The sequence below is a fragment of the Podarcis gaigeae genome (assembly GCF_964106915.1).
Source record: "Podarcis gaigeae genome assembly, chromosome: 6".
NCBI lineage: Eukaryota > Metazoa > Chordata > Lepidosauria > Squamata > Lacertidae > Podarcis > Podarcis gaigeae.
In genome coordinates, this window is record NC_139682.1 from 5,351,846 (window position 1) to 5,373,978 (window position 22,133).

The window sequence follows — 22,133 nt, forward strand, 5'->3', positions numbered from 1 at the left end:
TTTCCAACTGCAATACCCTTTGATGCTTTTGAATGGTGCTGGAGGAGACTCTTGAGAGTCCCATGGACGGCAAGAAGATCAAACCTCTCCATTCTGAAGGAAATCAGCCCTGAGTGCTCACTAAGCAACAACAACAAATACCCTTTTAGAGGTGGGGCAACCATTAGCTTTCACCTTGTGGGGGTTTATTTAGTTGGGAGCATTTTTTTAAAAAATGTGATCCCTCAAGTGAGGGGGCCATAACTCAAAGAGGTAGAGAGAACGCTCCTACCTTTGTATAAGGAAGGTCTCAGGTTCAGTCTCTCAGATCTCCGGAGTTTGCTGGGAAAGACTCCTCTAAAACACCCCCCCCCAAATAATTCATCACCCCAATCAGAATTCAGAAAAGTTTTATTTCGCATAATACAATCAGCATCATTGAAAATGTTAAGGTTCATATAAACATCACAGAAATATTTTAATGAGCCTGTAAATTGAAACAACAAAATAAAATAGTACAAGGAGCCATAATTTATAGACATTAAAGCTTCAAATCTATTAAACTTAATTTCAGGCCCTCAAAAAGGGTGCTTAAGAAATTGTACATGCAAATCCAGTTTTTTTTTTTTTTTTAAATTACAGTGCATCCTAAAAATGGAATCCAACAGATACAATCCAAACCAACAAGTAAAGATAGCAGTATATGTATAAAAACAGCGTGCAACTTGGTTCCTGTATTTCAGGGCGTTGGGCTAGTGACCCTTTGGGTCTCTTCCAACGCTTACAATCCTGATTCTATGGTTGCGGCTCATCTGTCTTTCAGTCCATTTCACAGAAAAGCAACATTTCATGCGTTGGAAACTCACTCAGCTGGAAACTCACGAAATGCATGGGGGCTGTGCAAGAGTTAGGCCCCGCTCAGTTCATTAGTGGGGCAGGGCTGAACCGCACACTTCATTTGTGTTTAAACGACATTATTGCACTAAGTTTTTTGTTTTGTTTTCAAATTGCCTCTGCATTTATACTGATTGTCTTAAGCAGAAATGTATTGGGACGATACACGGCACAAACCTCTAAATACTTTAAAAAAATACTCAGTGTTGAACATTTTCTTGAAGCCACGTACATTGCAGCTATTTGAAGATAAAATTCCACTGACGAAAAGCAAGTGGATCACTTGCAGTCGCTGGATGCTGAGGCTAGGACGCAGCCAATTACTGCAGCGAGACTCCAGGAGGAGGTTCTCCTTCGCGAGCCCCACTGAAATGAATCAGACTTGGAATCACAGAATTGTGGAGTTTAAAGGGACCCCTGAGGGTCATCTAGTCCAAACCGCTGCAATGCAGACCTGTGCACAGGTCCACTTACATACATCCTATTCATTTCAGCAAGTATGTGTAGTAGAAGAGCCCAGGGGTTTGCGCCTAGCAGTACCTCTCCAACAATCACCAAACACAGCCACGTAGAACTGTAAAAGGTCCCGACTACAGACTTCCAGCAGGAATGGGTACCTGAGGTCACTGCTACAGGGGAACAAAGATTTTACCTTGTATTTCCTTGCTATAACCTAGCTTGTGCCCTCTGGATAAAGATATTGGTCAGATAGGGAAAAGCGGGAGTCAACAGCTTGCTAACCTAGCAGAAGGGTGAGGGAAAGGTGAGGCAATTGTGGTTCGGGAAGGAGCAACAGTGCAGGTTGTAGATTTCTGCCAGGTATGCAGCAGCTACTGTATAAGGCACAAAGTTGGAAGTGGAAGAAAGGAACAGAGTTGGCCAGGAGCGGAGTAGCTAATGTAGAATGGGCAGAAAGAACACAACCTGGTGTCTCCCATAAGAACAGCCCTCCTAGATCAAGTCAATGGCCGATCTAATCCAGTATCCTGTTCTCACAGTGGTCAAACAGATACCTTTGGGAAATCCAGAAGCAGGATTTGAAAACAAGAGCCCTCTCCCTTCCTGTGGGTTACAGCAACCAATCTTACTGCCTTCCCAAGAACTCCACCTTTGGGGCCGCAACTCTCATTGGCCATGTTGGCCAGAGTTGCCAAAGCACAAGATTGTGGAAGGGAGACAGGATGTGGGCGGGGAAGATATCAAGTCAGGGCACAGAGGTGGGAGAGTTTAAAATGAAAATGTAAACAGCCATATGCCTAGTCACCTGTGGCGAGTAAGGATCGCCCACTGGGTAGCCTGCAATTGAAGCTTTATTATTCTATGTAATAAAATGTGGAGCTTATTTTCTTTTTATGCCACTTGATACCCATGTAGTAAGCATGAAGGCTAGTGAAAATGGGCTGGGAGCTTTAATTTCCAAGGCTGGCTTAAAAGCTTCCATCACCGTTGCACAAAGAAAGGGCGAGTGAGTGCCAGGATACGATTATGTCTGTATATTGACCTGCTCTTTCTTTATACATTCGCTGCTGTTATTATAAGATCAGCACTCCTGTCCAAAACTTCCTTCCCGTTCCAGAGCAAAGTGATTCACGAAGCTGCATTTGCACTAACAAAGTTCAAACATTCACATTTAAAACAATCGAGGTAGAACTAAGAGGAAAAGAGTCTCTCCCCCCCCCTTTTTTATTGCTATTAAGACTCCTGACAATAAGTAAACATTTCTAGAGGGGAAACCCTCATGCTAAGAGAAAGGGGATTCCAAAGGTTTGCACAATAAGGTTTGCTGCTTGGAGAATTCTAAGACCCTCATCCCACCACACCTGCTGTTAAAAAGCAGCCCCATATATACATCACGACAATATAAAGACAGTGGAGAGGTGCCGGAACAGAAAAACAGTCCCCACAACCCTCGTTATTGAAGAAAAAGTAGTCTAGCTTCAGCAAATTACTACAAACACGGCTCAGTTCACCTCCATGGGCTTTGCAGAGCTGGATGAGGCCAGGCCAGAACAGCTGAGTCCAGCAAAAGCTGACTGGCAACTCATTTTGAGAATCAAGGTCCCTCTGCATCAAGCCTCATGCAGACTTTCTGTTTTAAGGTAGGCACTTAATGGAATGATAAAAGGTAAGCCTTATCTCCTCTCATCTGGTGCAGTGCACACAACCCATGTGGAAACAGTGCAATGCACACGGATCTGCTGAACTAGGTTCTCAAAGCCATTGGGAGACGGTACCCAGCAAAGCTGGGCAGCTACATTCAGTTATCCTAGCCTGACCAGGCACTGGATTGGAAACGACATCATCAAGGCCCATACAGAGATCATGGGCGATGGGTGGGCGGGTGTAGAAAAAGCTACTTTGCAACACCTGGTCATTCTTGGCACACCAGGTTATTTTCTGGAGACTTGCACTGCATGTCCAGAACTGCTGGCGGATCGAAAAGCACAAAGCGTCACAGGGTTTGCGGTTCTACAGTAGGTGCAACTTTTCAAAAGCAAGCTACAAAAAGTATACATTATATTCTTGCCAGGAAGAAACACTTTTCAAGTTAAAAATTTAAAATGGCCACTTTAAAAACATTTGTACAGAAAAGTTCCCCAGGAGAGAGGCCACCCTGAATAAGTGATTTGGGTTTAATGGCTGTGATGGCCTCATTATTAAAAAAACCAAAAACTTAACTTGGGCTTGGTCATCTGTACGTTGCGGTGTCTCTCTTCCCCAAATGCACTAAGCTGGTCTGCTCGTTTTGAGCAAGGAATCGGTGCGGCAATTGCAGCTTGGTTGGTGCAGTTTCCTTTGGCAGGATCCTGAACATTGCGTTTTGGATCTCCTTTTGGTTTTCTACAGCATCCATTTGGACCCCAAAGCAAAAAGCTAAGATGCACATCCCAAACTGTCCACAGAGCCACCCAACATTTTGCCCACCCCCATTCTAAAAGATTCTCTACACATATACACAAAATCAAAAGGAATGCATTCAGAAAACAGAACAGTGTGGCAAGTAGTTCCATCTAGAGAAGTCCAGCTTCCAAGACAGCACCACTCACGCAGCCCCCATGGCAGAGTCAGGCCCACCCAGGCACATCACAAGCTCATGCTGCCTGAGCCATGTGGTGCTGTGCTAGCCACAGTCTAGTGCAATCACCAAAATAAGGTTGGAGGTCGGTCGTTGTGCTTTCTTCCCGGCTGAATGGCCTTGCATATCATCACAGAGGCGTGTTCTTTACACAGTAGCTTCTGAGTAGCTATTCCCATGAGCTAGACAGGCCGCTGGTTCTGCCTCCGGCCAGCAATTATCGTGTCTGTTAAAAAGGCGCGTGCAAAACAGGTGCCTTAAAAACGCAGAGGGGTTCTCCCCCAAGAGCCGTTGGTTCTCATCGGCGAATTGCCTGCACCTTCATGACCTGGATCTCAGTGGCATCTGTGAAGCATCTGCGGCTCCTGTAGTGTTCGAGGAGTCTACGCCACAAAGGGTTGCTCTCCAGGAGGTAACCGTTTCCTGTAAGCAAAGCGGGGGGGGGCGGGTTGGGGGAAAGAGAGAAGAGTTAAGCAACAATGAAAAGCAGTCCATCCTTCTCCTCGCAGCTACCTTCTCCGAAGAAGGCATTTTTTCCAGCAAGAACGAGGCTCCACAGCAATGGACTTGCCCACCTCTCACTGTTTGCCTTAAGCCACGTACCTTTAATAATAATAATAATAATAATAATAATAATAATAATAATAATAATATTTATACCCCACCCTCCCCAGCCAAGGCCAGGCTTAGGGCGGCTAACAAACAATAATAAAAACAAGTTGAATGAATACAACTTAAAAAACAAGATTAAAATACAGTGGTGCCTCGCAAGACGAAAATAATTCATTCCGCGAGTCTTTTCGTCTTGCAATGTTTTTCGTCTTGCGAAGCACGGTCCATCGCAACTGCGCCTCTTCAAGCGGCTTTAGGAAAAAAGCGAGCAAACTCACAAGACGTTTTCGTCTTGCGAAGCAAGCCCATAGGGAAATTCGTCTAGCGAATCGACGCAAAAACCGAAAAACCCTTTCGTCTTGCGCATTTTTCGTTTTGCGAGGCATTCGTCTTGCGGGGCACCACTGTACAACATTAAAAAGCAGCCTCATCAACAGGAGAAGAACGGAAAAAGAAAGAGGGGAAGGGAATCAAACTGACTCCAAGCCAAAGGCCAGGCGGAACAACTGTCTTACAGGCCCTGCGGAAAGAAATCAGATCCTGCAGGGCCCTGGTCTCAGGAGACAGAGCGTTCCACCAGGCCAGAGCCAGTGTTGAAAAGGCCCTGGCTCTGGTTGAAGCTAATCTAACTTCCTTAGGGCCCAGGACCTCTAGGGTGTTGCTATTTATGGACCTTAAGGTCCTCCATGGGGCATATAGGTCACCTACCTATAATGCAGAGGCCTTCCTGTGCCCGAGTGATGCAGACGTTGATCTGGTTCGGGTCGGTCACGAAACCCAAGTGTTTCTTCTGCCAGCTTTTGGTAGGCTTCCGGTCAACCTCGGAACGGGAGCAAGACCGCACAGTGGACACAAGGACGTACTTCCATTCGCTTCCTGGAGGCCAGAAATTGCAACACGGTTAGCCCTGCTCCAGGGACACAGGTGGCGCTGTGGGTTAAAGCCTCAGCGCCTAGGACTTGCCGATCGAAAGGTCGGCGGTTCAAATCCCTGCGGCGGGGTGCGCTCCCGCTGCTCGGTCCCAGCGCCTGCCAACCTAGCAGTTCGAAAGCACCTCCGGGTGCAAGTAGATAAATAGGGACCGCTTACCAGCGGGAAGGTAAACGGCGTTTCCGTGTGCAGCTCTGGCTCGCCAGATGCAGCTTTGTCACACTGGCCACGTGACCCGGAAGTGTCTCCGGACAGCGCTGGCCCCTGGCCTCTTAAGTGAGATGGGCGCACAACCCCCGAGTCTGTCAAGACTGGCCCGTACGGGCAGGGGTACCTTTACCTTTACCTTAGCCCTGCTCCACCCAGGAACCTTGTAGGAACACGAGAAGAAAAGCCCTCTCAAGGTTCAGACCAAAGTGCCTTCTAGCCCTGCATCCTGGTCTTTCAGTGGCCAAGCAGGTGCACATTATGGGGAGCGCATATGAGTGCAACAGCATCCTCCTCACTTGTGGTTCACTTGGTATTCAGAGGAGAACGGATGTTAGGTTTCTGTTTGTGCCACTGTGCAGTGCTTGGAGTCACAAGACTCTGTTTACATTCCAGAGATTCCAGACTGTTGGAAGTCTCACGGGAGACGGATGTTGATATTACTGGTTTCCTGTTTCTTTGTACCAGTTGCCTCTCCGCTTTCACAGAGAGAGGATGTCTATTTCTTTTCTGTCTGCGTAGTTAGAAATAAAACTCTTAGCAATGTAGCTCATATTTCTCGTCCTGCTGTGATTGTATACTCTGCGTAATGGGAACGTGCCTGGAGCCTCATCAAAGGCTTAGGTCGCTAATCACCGTCGGAGGACTCGGCCGGAGGAGTAGCTCAGTCGTGCGAAAGTTCTGACACCGGATACCCCTGAGTACTGAATTCAGAGGCGTACTGAATACCCCTAACTCACTAGTATGGGGTGGATGACTCTGGGCCAATGACTTTTCATCCACAGTTCTGCTTGCCACAGCACCACATGACCCGTCCTCCAGCAAGCATGATAATTATTATTATTATTATTATTATTATTATTATTATTATTATTATTTGTAACCCGCCCATCTGGCTGGGTTTCCCCAGCCACTCTGGGCAGCTTCCAAGAAAGATTAAAAATACATTAAAATGTCACACGTTAAAAACTTCCCTGAAGAGGGCTGCCTTCAGGTGTCTTCTAAATGTCAGGTAGTTGTTTATTTCCTTGACATCTGATGGGAGGGTGTTCCACAGGGTGGGCGCCACCACCGAGAAGGCCCTCTGTCTGGTTCCCTGTAACTTGGCTTCTTGCAGTGAGGGAACTGCCAGAAGGCCCTCGGAGCTGGACCTCAGTGTCCGGGCAGAATGATGGGGGTGGAGACGCTCCTTCAGAATACTGGACTGAGGCCATTTAGGGCTTTAAAGGTCAACAACAACACTTCCCAGCTCTTCCCTTTTCCTTGCGCAAAAAAAGATACCCCCCAAGTGCACTTCACCTTATCAAGAGCAGTTCCTTGCTGCAGCAAACGGAAGTTACAAACTTCGTTCCTTTGCACCGCTCACACAGCTGGCAGTTGGGAGTGGGAAAAGCAGGGAAGATTAGCCGTAGGAATAATTATAAACGCTTGATTAAACAGGATGTTTTTTTCCAGTGCAGGGCAGCTGCTTCTCAGGTCGTAAGAGCCTACTGGGCCAGGCCAAAGGCCCTTTTAGCTCAGCATCCTGTTCACACAGGGGACAACCTGCAAGCAGAACCTAAGCCTAAGACCCCACTCTCCCCTCCTGTGGTTTCCAGAAACTGGTATTAATAAGTATTGCTGCCTCCCACAGTCATCACGGCGAGTTGAATTTGTCTAATCCTCTTTGAAAGCCACCTAGGCTAGTGGCCATTGCTGCTTCCTGTGTCAGAGAGTTCCACAGTTAACTCTGCACTGCGTGAAGGCCATCAACGCCCGGCAGGTCGTGCTGGCTAAAACGCAGCGCCCCGTGCCACACGGGTGGGACTTACCTTGGCTTTTCATGATAGTGCAAACGGTGACATCTCGCAGGCCTGCCTGGAGAAGAAGCTTCTTGATTTCGACCACCTGAGCATTGTAAGGAGTCAGGATGGCAATCTCGGCAGGTTTGGTGGTTCTGTCGAGGGTCAGCTGCTTTGCTATCCTCACCTGAAAGGCAGCGAAAAGACAGAATCTTTGTTTATTTCACCCACAGTAGCGTGACTCAGAAACAGAACCCAAGATGCACTGGGCAGATGGAGTCTCCAATTTAGGGCTGGCTCTCCAGATGATGTTGGGACTACAAAGCCCATCACCCCTGACTGCTGACTAGGGTTGATTGGCAATGCAAATCCATCAACATCTGGTTGCCCCTGCAAAGCTATCCCAAAGCTCACTTTATTTTTATTCATTTATTTTGACAGCTTATATACTGGCTAATTGTAATACTCTCTAAGTGGTGTACAAGGAACTTGATGAAGATAAAAATGAGTCAAAACTGTAACAGTGGAGAGCCTGCTGCAATATTTAAAAACAACAACAAAAATCAAATCATGTAAAGAAATAAACTGTGATCTCAAAAATCTGGGTTCTAGCTGTAACTAGCTTTTTCTTTGCAGGCTGAAAAGGGTTTATGCTGGTATATACTTCTTTGGTTCTTCTATTTTAATGTCTTATTTCTTGTGAGTCACAGAAATAGCATGTTACTAGACGACCTGTATAAATACAGCAAATAATACAGTGGTACCTCGGTTTAAGAACAGCCCTGTTTACGAACGATTCAGTTTAAGAACTCCGCAAAACCAGAAGCAGTGTCCCAGTTTGCAAACTTTACCTTGGTCTATGAATGGAATCTGAACGGTGGAAGGGCACTGGTGGCGGGAGACCTCATTAGGGAAAGCGCGCCTCAGTTTAAGAATGGTTTCGGTTTAAGAACGGACTTCCAGAATGGATTAAGTTTGTAAACCAAGGTAAGGTAAAGGTACCCCTGCCCGTACGGGCCAGTCGTGTCCGACTCTAGGGTTGTGCACCCATCTCACTTAAGAGGCCAGGGGCCAGCGCTGTCCGGAGACACTTCCGGGTCACGTGGCCAGTGTGACGAAGCTGCTCTGGCGAGCCAGCACCAGCACAGCACAGGGAAACGCCGTTTACCTTCCCGCTATAAAGCGGTACCTATTTATCTACTTGCACTTAGGGGTGCTTTCGAACTGCTAGGTGGGCAGGAGCTGGGACCGAAAGACAGGAGCTCACCCCGCTGCGGGGATTCGAACCGTCGACCATGCAATCGGCAAGCCCTAGGCGCTGAGGTTTTACCCACAGCGCCACCCGCGTCCCGTGTAAACCAAGGTACCACGGTATTAATAACTGCTGGATGGCGGATAGATGTTGGCATTCAAAGGTGCAGTCAAACCGCAGGAGAATCGCAGTGCCTGCTGTGGCTGTAGAGGAAGGTAACTTGTAACTGCCGCCTTCCGTGCTGTTTTTCCTGCAATTGGCAGCACCAAAGATACCTCCCTGGGGTGCAAGGCTGGGCAGTTTGTCTGGAGGTCCTAGGCTGCCCAGATAACAAGACCCCCCTTCTCAGCCTGGCTGATGGGGTCCAAAGGAAAGCAGAGCAAGACGTTTGGCACCAGCTTGGCTGCAGGAGTTGCTGGAAGGAGGCGGACAAGGAGCCATCCAACCACCTTAGAGACTTCACTCCAGATCTGTGCAGGGTTTATTCCTTAGCCTTATCTTCTCCCGAAGATGTCCCATAAGGGAGGGTAGATTCCCCCCCTCCTTGGGGTTTACTCTCAGTGCGTTCCTCACGAGGGGCAACTGAAGGGAGCCAAACCTTTACTCCTTACTCACCACTTGCTCCGCTTCTTCCAGGTTGGCCCGAGAGTTCTCATTGCCGTCCTCTGTGGAGACCACGAGACTCTTCTCTCGCCCCTCTATGTGGCCAAAGATTATGGCGCAGCAGCCGGCCCTGTCCTTGTGGAAGAGGGTGCTGTGGCCGCGGGCAGGGTTGGCACAGGTCTTTAGCCTCCTGTTGTAAAACTCCTCGGAGGGGAACTGGCAGATGTCCTGGTGCTGATGGGGTGGAAAAAGGGAGGCATTTGTTGTTAGTAACAACAGCAGCAGCAAATTTATAAACCGCTTATGTGCCAAAATGGCTTCTAAGCAGTTTACAAGTCTAAAAATCAGTTATAAAATATCCACATCGTAAAACAAGCACGTTGGGGGGAAACACACACACATAACCACCGGTACAGTTAAAGGAACAATTAAAAATATTATGTGGGAAAGTCCGGTGTAGATTTACCACAGGCTTGTATAAAGGCATCAGTAGTTTTATTTCCAAGCTCTCTCCTGAGGATCCCAACATGGAACCTGCCCTTTCCACAATGCCGGGCATCTCTTAGCCATGACTGCTAAATGGAACTGCTATATCTAGTGGCATTCTACCTCTGAATACCAAATGTTGGGGAGAGTGGTAGCAAAGGGCTGCAATAATTCATTTACCGTATTCGCCCAAATATAAGCCGCACCCAAAAATAAGCAGCACCTTTAAAATTCAGCAGCTTGGGGGAGGTTTGGGAGTAGTGGGCAAGCTGGGTGCCATTGCCCCGCGCTCCCGGGCTGCTTCGGGGGGGGGGGGAGCCATATTGCTTTGCCAGCAGCGTAAGGTCGAGAACATAAGCCGCACTTTAACTTTTCACAATCAGAATTGGGGGGGGGGGGGAGTGTGGTGTGGAGGACTCCCTGGGCCTGAATGGGGTAACTGTGCCCCTGAAGGACCAGGTGCACAGCCTGGGAGTCATTTTGGACTCACAGCTGTCTATGGAGGCGCAGCTCAATTCTGTGTCCAGGGCAGCTGTTTATCAGCTCCATCTGGTACGCGGGATAAGACCCTACCTGCCCTCAGACTGTCTCACCAGAGTGGTGCATGCTCTGGTTATCTCCCGCTTGGACTATTGCAATGCGCTCTATGTGGAGCTACCTTTGAAGGTGACCTGGAAACTACAACTAATCCAGAACTCGGCAGCTAGACTGGTGACTGGGAGCGGCCACTGAGACCACATAGCACCGGTCTTGAAAGACCTACATTGGCTCCCAGTACGTTTCTGAGCACAATTCAAAGTGTTGGTGCTGACCTTTAAAGCCCAAAACGGCCTTGGCCCAGTATACCTGAAGGAGCGTCTCCACCCCCATCGTTCTGCCCAGACACTGAGGTCCAGCACTGAGGGCCTTCTGGCGGTTCCCTCATTGTGAGAAGCAAAGCTACAGGGAACCAGGCAGAGGGCCTTCTTGGTAGTGGCGCACGCCCTGTGGAACACCCTCCCATCAGATGTCAAAGAGAACAACAACTACCCGACATTCAGAAGACATCTTCAGGGAAATTTTTAATGTGTGACATTTTAATGTCTTTTTAATCTTTGTTGGAAGCTGCCCAGAGTGGCTGGGGAAACCCAGCCAGATGGGCAGGGTACAAATAATAAATTATTATATTATTATTATTATATTCGGGCCAATATGGTATTTACTGGTGTTCACCTGTCTCCCCCCCCCCCAAAAAAAAAAATGTGCCCAGGGCAGCTATCAGCACTAAATTTCATGCAGAATAAAGAACCATATTGGAGATAATGTGAGAAACAGATTAAAACAAACAAAATAACCCACACCAATGATCTAGCACAGTATCCCCCAATAAACCAGCACAAGGGGGACAGATCCAGCAGGAAACAAAAGGCAGGACAGGTGAACAAACTATTGTGCATCCTTCTGCAATTCCTGCTTTCCCCCAAAGAACTCAGGAAGCGGCACGCCATGTTTTGCCAGCCTCGCCTCAACTTCACAACAAGCAGCTGTGTCCCTTACCATGCGGTACTGGATATCCAGCATCAAAGCCCAGTCTTTGTAGCGTTCAAAGAGCGATGTCTCCATCCCAAGAGTCTTGCAGAAGTCATTGTGGACCACGGGTCTCAGCTGCTTATGATCCCCCAGTAGGACCACCTAGAAGGAAATAATTGTGGTGATGCCCGCAATGCTGAGGAGGAGCAACTGGGTCAGCTGCAAAGCGGGCGAACCTTATTGGTGTGATGTGAATGGTTTTTGGACTAGGGGGGAGGTTGAGGTTTTGTTAGTGAGCCAGAGTATCGCTTTGTTTATTATCTGAGTGCTGCTAATGTTGTTCGTTACTATTTATATGGCTGCTATGGGGTCGTCCCCCCGCCATGGAGTTATGGGAAAATGGATTATATATAAATTCTATTAATAATAATAATAAAAAAAACAATTCCCTCCAACATGTCCCAGCACAAAACTGGCCCGTGCGAGTCACGTGAACCACAAGAGAGCACAGAGCCCTAAAACACACATTTTTGGGTGCTGCGATCTCACAGCCCCCCAAAACAGGAAGTTTCGGACAATAGACAGGTATAGTGGTACCTCTGGATATGAACGGGATCCATTTTGGAGCCCCGTTCGCATCCTGAAGCGAACGCAACCCACGTCTGCATGTGTGCAGGTCACGATTCGCCACTTCTGCGCATGACGTCATTTTGACCGTCTGCGCATGCGCGAGCGGCGAAACCCAGAAGTAACATGTTCCTTTACTTCCGGGTCGCCATGGAGCGCAACCCGAAAATGTTCAACCTGAAACAAATTCAATCTGAGGTATGACTGTATGTGTCATGGATCCCTGTGGTCTGCAGACCACCAATTGAGGACCACTGTATTATATGAGTCCCTCCCCGTCGTATTATGTATTGTGCCTTTTTATTTGCTGAAAGTCACTTGGATACTGTCAGGGAACTGCCATCGGAGCCAAGGGTGGTGCTAAGGCTCCCTGATGACGCAGGAGAGGGAACCAGCAAGGAGAGAGGGAGAGCTTCCGCTGGGGAAGGAAATAGACGTGACGCCAGGGAGAAAGGGGAGTCTGAGGGAGCTTCGGAGGGAGGGCTCCGGGACTCTTCCAGCGGGACCAGCGGGGAGAGCAGGGGACCTCCTCTGGGGACGCCCACTCTGCGCAGAAAGCTTCCGCGCAGAGAAGCTAGGAGGCGATTGGGTGTGAAGGAACTTCTGTGTTGGAAGAAATTCAGGAAACGCCCACTGACGGATTCTGCCAGTGATTGAGACAGTCACGGAGTACTGACTGTCCAGCCAGGGGAAAGTTTTAACCAAACTACTCAGCCTGGAGCAGTTTGCGCCTACGCACAAACAACCCCCAACCCCATTACAGATACCTTTGGGTGACAAGTTTAATAAATTGAACAAATGAATGAGTAAATAAATTGGCGGTTGGCAGCGTGCCGCCCGTGCCCTCCCCCCCCCCACCCAATTCTGCTGGACTCCAACTCCCACCAACTCCTAAGCAGCCTGGTCAGTAGTCAGTTGCAGGAGTTGCAGTCCAGCAGCAATCTACAGGGGACCCTGGCAGCAACCTCATGAAATAAAACAGGAGCCCGTCTGGGCGTTGAGGGATATCTAAATAAACAAGCCATCAGCATAACCGCCATGGCTGTAATCGCAAGCAGCCGGCTCACCTTCTCCATCTTCTTGTAGCTCACCAGGGGGATAAGGGTCTCTGGCTCGGTGGACATGGCGCACTCGTCAATGAGCACCTGCTTCACCTGCAGGTGGTCAATCAGGGATGCGGCGGAGGCCGTGGTGCATGTGCACAGGATGACGTCGTGGCACTTCAGCTCATGCGACCGGGCTTTGGTTAGCAACTGCTTATAACTGCATGACCGCAATGGAGACAGCTCAGTACCTTGACATGACCCAAAACCTTACAGGGAGGCAGATGCCTCTACATCCCCTTTAAATCCATTAATAAATGGTAATAGTAATACAATTCTGCACTCTGGCAGTCTAGCTTCCCCTACCCCGAAAAACTCTCATAACTGATTCCGCTCATTTTGACCATCTTGCCCAACTTTTTCTAGACTGGTGACTGGAAGTGGCTGCTGGGACCATATAAACACCGGTCCTGAAAGACCTGTGTTGGCTCCCAGTACGTTTCCGAGGAGTGTTGGTGCTGACCTTTAAAGCCCTAAACAGCCTCGGCCCAGTATACCTGAAGGAGCATCTCCAGCCCCATCGTTCAGCCTGAGGTCCAGCCCCGAGGGCCTTCTGCTGGTTCCCTCACTGCGATAAGCGAAGATACAGGGAACCAGGCAGAGGGCCTTCTCAGTAGTGGCGCCCGCCCTGTGGAACGCCCTCCCACTAGATGTCAAGGAAATAAACAACTATCCGACTTTTAGAAGACATCTGAAGTCAGCCCTGTTTAGGGAAGTTTTTAATGTTTGGTTTTATTCTATTTTTAGTGTTCTGTTGGAAGCCGCCCAGAGTGGCTGGGGAAACCCAGCCAGATGGGTGGGTTATAAATAATAAATTTATTGTTATTGTTATTTTTCTGGCCAATGGGACTTCAGCAGGCTTCACTCACACACTTTGAAGCCTATCTTCGTAAGGCTTAGAGACTTGAATTTAAAAAGGGGGAGGGGAAAGATCCAGAAAGTGGGAAAAGGGAAGCTGAGAATCTCAAGAGTAGGATTCTGCATCCGGACCCCCCCTTTAGCTTTGCAAATGTGCTTGCAGTTTTATTGCTACGCCACTAGGAGGGGAGCAAAGTCTGCACATTTTGTACTTTGGCATGTTTCTGCCAGATGGGAGCATAGATACTATTTGGAGAGCAGATTAAGAGCCCAGCTCCATGAGAATGCACTTAGCTTTCCTTACAGCCGCCCACTGAATGAGAGCCCTGGGAGGAAGAAGGCGAAGTACCGTATTTTTCGCACCATAGGGCGCACCTGACCATAGGGCGCACCTGACCATAGGGCGCACCTAGTTTTTAGAGGAGGAAAACACCGAAAAAAATATTCTGAATCAAATGTTGCACTAAACTATTTAAAGCAGCAAAGCGGGCGGCTCCTGTCCGCTTTGCTGCTTTAAATCGAGCCTCAGAGGAGGGCAGGAAGGGGAACCATGGCTTATCTAAGTCCAGTTAATCATGCTGAGCCTGACTTATGGCCATCGAGATTAGCTTGGCCGTCTCAGTGGAAATCTGGAGAGGCTGAGGTGGATTTTCAGTGGTCAAAGTGTGGTTGTGTCTTCCTGCCCGGCATCTATTTCCTGTCCTCTTTCTCCCCTGCACCCTGCTTCGAGGGAAGGAAGCGGAGCCATGGATCCTCTACTCGCAACTGCAGTGGATTCCCTCCACTTTGAAGCAGGAAAGTGGGAGAGGAGCTGCTTACACAAGTGTAAGCTGCTCCCCTCCTACATTGCCGCTTCAAAGGGAGCCCGGGAGGAGGGAATCTGCTGCAGCTTCCCCCACCTCCCGCAGAAGCCGCAGGCTCTTTAAAGGGGCTGTGCGGCTTCTCCTGGCTTTCCTGGGAGGTGGGGGGATTCCCCCACCTCGTAGAAAAGCCTGCAGGAGCCACGCAGCCTTTAAAGAGGGCACCGCTTTTGGGGGCTTTTCCCCGCGGCCAGTCAGTCCCTTCTCCCTCCTGGGGAAAAGCCCGCAAGAGCGCACGGAGCTTGTGTGCCACTCTTGGGGGCTTTTCCCGCCTGCCTCCCCCCTGCATTCGCTCCATAGGACGCACACACATTTCCCCTTGATTTTTGGGAAGGAAAAAGTGCATCCTGTGGTGCGAAAAATACAGTACTATGTTACGTCACCAAGATACAAGGCCACCATGTTTGTGGGCATGGGAATATATTTTTGACTGAGGCAAGCCACAGATAAGCGGCTGCTGGTTCACGTATTAGTTCTTTTATGAGACTGAAGCAACAGGCCCCATCCAATAATGGAATTTTGAACATGCAAACCAGGGGGGCGGAGAGGCTGAACAGAATGAGGCCCCCAAATCCAAACCCCCATAAAATCCAGCCTAGTGTGCCCTTTCCACTCTGAGACTTCAGGAAACCAAAGCATCAGAACTTTTCCTGCACCTCTCAAGGGCTAGAATGTTTTGAAAAGTTTGACGTTTTTGAAAGAAAATGAAGACTCTGGGGACTTCATCATAGTCAGCTGAGAGCAACTTAAGAGTCCCGCTGAATTACAGCAAAGTCCATCTAGCCCAGGGGTCACCAACCTAAGGCCCATGGGCCAAAAGCAGCCCACAGAGGTCGTTTGACCAGCCCACGAGCCGCCCCCCAACTGAGAAGCCCGCTCACATGCTGCACAGGGACTCGCTTTTGCAAGCGTACATGCACAGACGCTGAAAGTCCAGGCCACAGAGAGATCTACGCAGGACCAATCCGGCCCAGGCGAGATCAAACTTGCCGACCCCTGATCTAGCCCATTATCCTGTTTCCCCACAGGACCACAGTTCTTTGTAATGTCCACGCTTGGGAAATGGTGGTTTGCTGAAACTGGTTAGTGAGAACAAACCAGAATCAAACCGAGGTTTAATAACCTGGCTTGTTCTCCAACCACAGTTCAAGCAAACCGTACTTCTCCGAGTGAAGACATCACAGGCTACTGTGGTTTGTTACAAATCAAAAGCAGGAGCTTTCAATCTCCTATTCTGACACACACTGGAGCCAGGGGAGTGCAAGGCCCCCATGGCTTATTCACATAGTTATGGTTTACCATTACATTTGAACTGGGCCCATGAGACTGCCTATCACCAAAGGACTGTCTGAAGGACAGATTCTGAAATCTCAGAATGCAAATCAAAGCAGTAATAAAAGGTTTCTCCATCGAAGGCTTGGCAGAAAACTAGGTCTTTGTTGCACTCACTCGTCAATTTCATCCTCTGCTATCTCCTCTCCTCTGTTCACACGTGCATCGAATTCACAGATTTGTCTCGCAAAAGGGTTCGGTGGACGACGGATCAAGTAGTGTAGAGTTATGTCCCTGTGCAGAAAGTATTACCTTTTGTTAAAGACTAAACACAATGTACAAGCAATAAGCGCTACCCCTTGCAAGCTTTCTCCCAAATCATTCCAAGTTACTAGGGCTACAGACTTTCAGATCATTTAATTACTCAGTTAAAGCTTTAGTCAATCAACAGGACATTTTTATTGACAAAACTGAGAATTCAGGCTCCCTTTTCATTTTGTTAGGGCCGTTTTGGATTCTGATGTGTTGCTGCTAGACAAAATGGAAAGATATATGAAGAGGTCCGTTGCCTGTAAGGCGTTGGGAGCTTGGGCTCATTAAGTTTCCTCCAACCCACTTCTCAAAAAGCACCTCCATTTAGCTTTGCTAAAATGACATTTGCTTTAATTTGATCTGTTAAAATACAGAGGTTGCAATCCTAGCACACGCATGTGGCAGAAAGCCCCAGAAAACTTGGTGGAACTTGTTTCCAAATGAACATGCGAATGGTTACACTGCAAATCATCTAAATATTATTTATTCACAAGTCTGGAAGGGATATTGGGCTCATTTGCAACACTCTCTTTCCACCGTCCTCTCTCTCTTCCCCACCCAATGATCTTTGTTTCCTTGGCTCCTTCCTGGTTTGCACCAAAGTATAGTTTGCCACAACATCCAGATCTGCAGGCTATTGTTTGGGCTTGCTGCATCAAACCAACTTCAAATTGCAGTTGCAATCCTAGTTTTCAGGGTAGGCACAAACCAGAGTTTGTCTCTTCAGACGCAATGGGAAACCATGGTTTGCCAGAAACCAGGAAGGAACTAATTCATCACAGGGCGAAGGAAAGGAAAAGGGGAAGTGCACAAGCCAAATATTGCATCCAGGATCATCCTTGTAGCACCAAACTATGGTTTGGCATCCCATCTGTTTTATATATATTATTCCCACTAGAAAAGAAACAACATTCAGGTGTATCAAATCGTATAAATAAGCAGGTTTAACTTTAAGCACTATTAGAAAAATGTCTACATATCTGATTGTGTGAGGAAATTGAAGTTCGAACCTGATCTCCGGCTTGGATTTCGCGTCCCGCTGGGATTTCCGGGACACATGTAGGCTGCTTCCTGGATAGGGGAAATCCATGGTCTCTATAGTTTCTCCATACACCCTCAAGGGCCTCGGAGAATTCTTCATCTTCAACAGCATCTCTGCAGAGGCAGCAAAACAGCTAGGCTGAAAAATGAACTCTGCGGCCTATTAAAAGCGACCCAAAACTTAAGATGCTACAGACACTAGGCTGTTCCTATGCAACAAATTAAACTCGGCTGTCAATTGAGAGGCCCTGCCCATACAATTTGCTACGAAGTCACAGAATATTCACAAACATTCCAACAGTACAGTCCAAACCCACCAGCACGAGATTGTTGGGAATATGTGGATCTTGGGCTGTTGGGGATAAACTGGGGCCCAGCCAGGGCTACATTAGCACAAGTCCCTCATTCCAGCTCCGTCAGAGAAATATCTGCATACCTCCCTCAACTTGGCTCAGGCATAGCTATGCTGGCTCACCTGGTGCTACTAAAGTGGGCTGAATTTAAGTCACTATAAATTCTGGCAGCTTCTTATACTGAGGATTGCTCTGCCTGTGTTGGAGGAGGTGGGGAAGAGTCATGGGAAGTTGATAGCCAGCTTACTGTTGCAGGAAAACCAGAAGGCTGGCTTTACTGAGGAGTGGGGATCCATTTAGGGCAGAGGGTTAATTTCATTGTACACAGGTTGTAAAGGTAAAGGTAAAGGGACCCCTGACTCTGCGGATGACTCTGGGGTTGCGGCGCTCATCTCACTTTACTGGCCGAGGGAGCCAGCGTACAGCTTCCGGGTCATGTGGCCAGCATGACTAAGCCGCTTCTGGCGAACCAGAGCAGCACACGGAAACGCCATTTACCTTCCCGCTGGAGTGGTACCTATTTATCTACTTGCACCTTGATGTGCTTTCAAACTGCTAGGTTGGCAGGAGCAGAGACCGAGCAACAGGAACTCACCCCGTTGCGGGGATTCGAACCACCAAGCTTCTGATCGGCAAGCCCTAGGCTTTGTGGTTTAACCCACAGCGCCACCCGCACCCCATACAGGTTGTACATTGACAATAAAGGTATTATTAGGAGCAGGACAGGCAGCAAACTACTGCTGCACCCTGGAGTTCAGGGAGGGTGTTTTATGCAGAGCAGACACTAGACAATTTTTTAAAGGTACAGTGGTGCCCCGCAAGACGAACGCCTCGCAAGACGAAAAACCCGCTAGACGAAAGGGTTTTTCTGTTTTGGAGGCGCTTCGCAAAACGAATTTCCCTATGGGGTTGCTTCACAAGACGAAAAAATCTTGCGTCCCCCAGCGGTTTTTTTTTGCTTTTTTTGCCCTTTTCCTAAGCCGCTAAGCCTCTTATCAGCTGTTCCGCTGATAAGCCGCTTAACAGCTGATCGCTGGAAGCCGCTTGACAGCTCTAGCACTAATCCGCTAAGCTGTCAATGGGCTTGCTTCGCAAGACGAAAAAACCGCTAGACGAAGAGAATCGCGGAACGGATTAATTTCGTCTAGCGAGGCACCACTGTATCTCCCTCCCTAAAGACACCAGACCGTGTCCTTCCTTGCTGTCTTTCTGCTGGCAGTTGAAGATTGTAGTTTTAAGGAATCTCCTTTTAACAGTGCTGTGCTGTTTTTATTGTTTCTGTATCTTAATAGATTTGCTTTTAAATGGTTTTATTTTTATTACAGTTTAATAATTTTTTAATGATTCTCTTTTATTTGTTTTTGGCTTATTGTATTTTATCTGTATTGTTTGAAGTTGTGTAAGCCCCTTTTGAGTCTCAGCGGGACCTATTGTTATTAACAACAACAATCCAAGTTTCTTAAACTTCGCATTATTTGTTTTAAACACTTTTTTCTTTCTTTTTACTATTCCCTGCTTGTTCAATAACGTTTATTTGGGATTGACTATCGGGTCGACACTCTTCAAGACGTTCCACCTCACCGCAGGTCACATCCTGAAAAGTGACGTTTCAGACAGGTAGAGAGAAATATAGGGGATTTAAAGGCATTCAGGAAGTAGCAAAAGGGTGTCAGTTAGTGGAGAAAGTATTGATCTGATGTGAAGAGATCTTTCCAATTCTATTTAATTCAAGAGGGTTCTGGAAGCTTCTATGTGTGAAAGAAACAAGCAGAAGGTTCATGATGTTTGGGTTATTCCTTCAGAGAAGCTGAGTATAGCTGGTGTAAAATGATTCTGTTATCTCTTCTGTCAATAAGAGATGACTATAATAATGCTGACTATAATAAGAGGCCAGAAGGAGCCTGGGTTTCACTTTCTTTTTCTGTCTCTCTTCCTTCTGGTGTGGTGTTCTGTATATAGTGTTAAGATTTAGTCTTATTATAAGTTATTTTAAGTGTGCTGCAACTGGATTTCTTATGGACAGGGCCAATCCTGGATGTATTGGATTTGTGACCATTATGCTCATTTGCCTTCAGTAGCAGCAAAGCTCTGCTGGAAGAAATATTAATTGCCTCTGGTCTATTTTGGGGGGAATCCTGCAACGTGTTTAAGTTGTTACTCTGCTAACTATACATTGGAATCTACTCTGGATCAATATTGAGTAGACTTTCAATGACAGAGGGGTCTTAGCAGAAGGATGGAGCACAGCTGTGACGGGAACAGTCCAACCAAATTTACACCCCAGACAATCTCCACTTTGACTGCTTCTCCATGATGTAAGAATGGATCCTCTGCACTCAACAAAGACGATTACCAGCAACAACATCGACGGATTTGTTTGACGGCCCACAGTACATGATGTGGCTCTTTGCTTTTTCAGCATCCATAGTTGGATCCTTTGCTTTTTCTTCCAGATTCAGCTGATGGAACCAGTAGACGATATGGACACCAACCACGGTCTTGCCAGTCCCTGGACAAGGAGGAGGAGAAATAGCAGTGAGGGGCCTGCCGTTACAGAATCATAGAGTTGGAAGGGAAAACAAGGGTCATCTAGTCCAGTGTTTCCCAACCTTGGGCCTCCAGCTGTTTTTGGACTACAACTCCCATCATCCCTAGCTAGCAAGACCAGTGGTCAGGGATGATGGGAATTGTAGTTCAAAAACAGCTGGAGGCCCAAGGTTGGGAAACACTGATCTAGTCTAACCTCCTGCAAAGATGGAATCTTTTGCCCAACATGGAGCTGGAACGCACCACTCTTTCAGATGAAAAGTCTCATGCTTTACTGACTGAGCTACCAGTGCAGATATCCCTGACTTGGCGCTGGTTCTACTGAACTTCCAATGGGATTTTTAATGAGATATGTATAAATAAAGTCATGGAACAGTTGGGGCAGATTTAATATCAGCAACACCCCAACCCCCATCCCACCAAGAATCAACTACGCACCCCCCCCCATGCTGTCAACTCACCTGGCGGGCCTTGGATGAGTGTGAAAGGCTTTCTCAAGGCCTCTGAAATGGCACGGTTCTGGCTCGGGTTGAGTTTCCGGACGCTTCCAGGAAGATCAAAGCTTTTGAGTGCCCAGAACTTAGACTGCCTCACTGCTGTGTATTTTTAAAACAACAACAACAATGTAAAACACACATCCAATCACCAAAACATCAATTGCATCATTTTCGCCTGCGCTGAGTCATAAATCTGCTAAACCCCGCTTTTCGTTTTCTGATTTTTAAAATGCGTGAAAATTTCACATTGAAATGGTATCGCTCCTCCCTAAGGTATCACTCAACACTAAAGTTTGCATCTAGAGGATTTTGCATGTTATTCAATGCATTATTACATTATATTACAACAGCCCCCACTGTTTAAGGTGGTGGAAGGGGTTAACTGCAAAAAGTCACCAAGTAGGCATAGAGCAGGGATTCCCAAACTTGGCCCTCCTGCTGTTTTTGGACTACAACTCCCATCATCCCTAGTTAGCAGGACCAATGGTCTGTGATGGTGGGAATTGTAGTCCAAAAACAGCGGGAGACCCTGGTATAGAGCAGGAGTGGGCTCTTCCTGTAATGCGTTACTGAATAAAGTCTGACCAGCTGAGAAATGGGTGTAAGCCTCTGTACTTGAATCCCCAGGAAAAATTTCTCCCACGCTGAGCAAATTTGTCCCCCACCCCTAGTTCCGAGTTGATGCCTCAAATTGACAGCAAAATCCTGATCGGCGTGCATGCAATTGCACCTTGAATCTTGCAAGCCCTAACAAAAGCGTTAAAGGTTATTATTATTTTGAGCATCTCAAAATAACAACTAATATGAAGGTTCTGGTGATACGCAAACTCATTTGTGTAGATAATCAACTGGTCAATCGGTTAAAAGGCACGTGACTCAATCAACCCTAGTTAATTATTGGAAAATATAGACAGTGACAATATTGGATTAGATTTCTTATGCAAACTTCAACATAAAAATCCCAGGGCAGGTTAGAACAATGTAAATATACAATGTTGAAAAATGTACAATCCAAATCATGGTTGCTTTTGGAGCATCAGAACCTATTATGGTTATTATTAAACACTACAGTTTGCTTCCACTTACGTTTTTCAGAGATTTCCTTGCCCAGGGCAATTTGCTGAGCAAGCTCAGTCGCGTGCTCCAGTTTCCAAATGGCGGTCTCCTTCCGGCTGCAGGAAAAGGAAGAAATGTTGTGTGAGGTTGAAGCCAAGGAGAAGCAGGATGGAAGAAAAAAAGGAAGGGGAGAGTCTGGAGAGGTTCAGAATGTGCTGATTTCTCGGTTTCTCATTTTTCTAATCTTGTACTGTATTTGGTTCCTCGCATTCCCTGAG

General features: G+C 47.5%; 1 protein-coding gene across 1 annotated transcript in view; it reads right to left on the reverse strand.

The window, feature by feature from the left end:
- Nucleotides 1–372: 372 nt before the first annotated feature.
- Nucleotides 373–22,133, reverse strand: part of HELZ2 (helicase with zinc finger 2) — a 52,938-nt gene continuing 31,177 nt past the window's right edge. The window contains exons 10-20 of the mRNA XM_083744078.1: nucleotides 21,886–21,971; nucleotides 20,764–20,898; nucleotides 20,109–20,264; nucleotides 17,372–17,516; nucleotides 16,227–16,343; nucleotides 13,024–13,219; nucleotides 11,357–11,491; nucleotides 9,347–9,568; nucleotides 7,510–7,666; nucleotides 5,270–5,437; nucleotides 373–4,372 (exon numbers count right to left, since the gene is read on the reverse strand). Coding sequence (XP_083600204.1) covers nucleotides 4,248–4,372; nucleotides 5,270–5,437; nucleotides 7,510–7,666; nucleotides 9,347–9,568; nucleotides 11,357–11,491; nucleotides 13,024–13,219; nucleotides 16,227–16,343; nucleotides 17,372–17,516; nucleotides 20,109–20,264; nucleotides 20,764–20,898; nucleotides 21,886–21,971 — 1,642 coding nt within the window. The 3' untranslated portion in view covers nucleotides 373–4,247. The remainder of the gene's footprint in view (nucleotides 4,373–5,269; nucleotides 5,438–7,509; nucleotides 7,667–9,346; nucleotides 9,569–11,356; nucleotides 11,492–13,023; nucleotides 13,220–16,226; nucleotides 16,344–17,371; nucleotides 17,517–20,108; nucleotides 20,265–20,763; nucleotides 20,899–21,885; nucleotides 21,972–22,133) is intronic.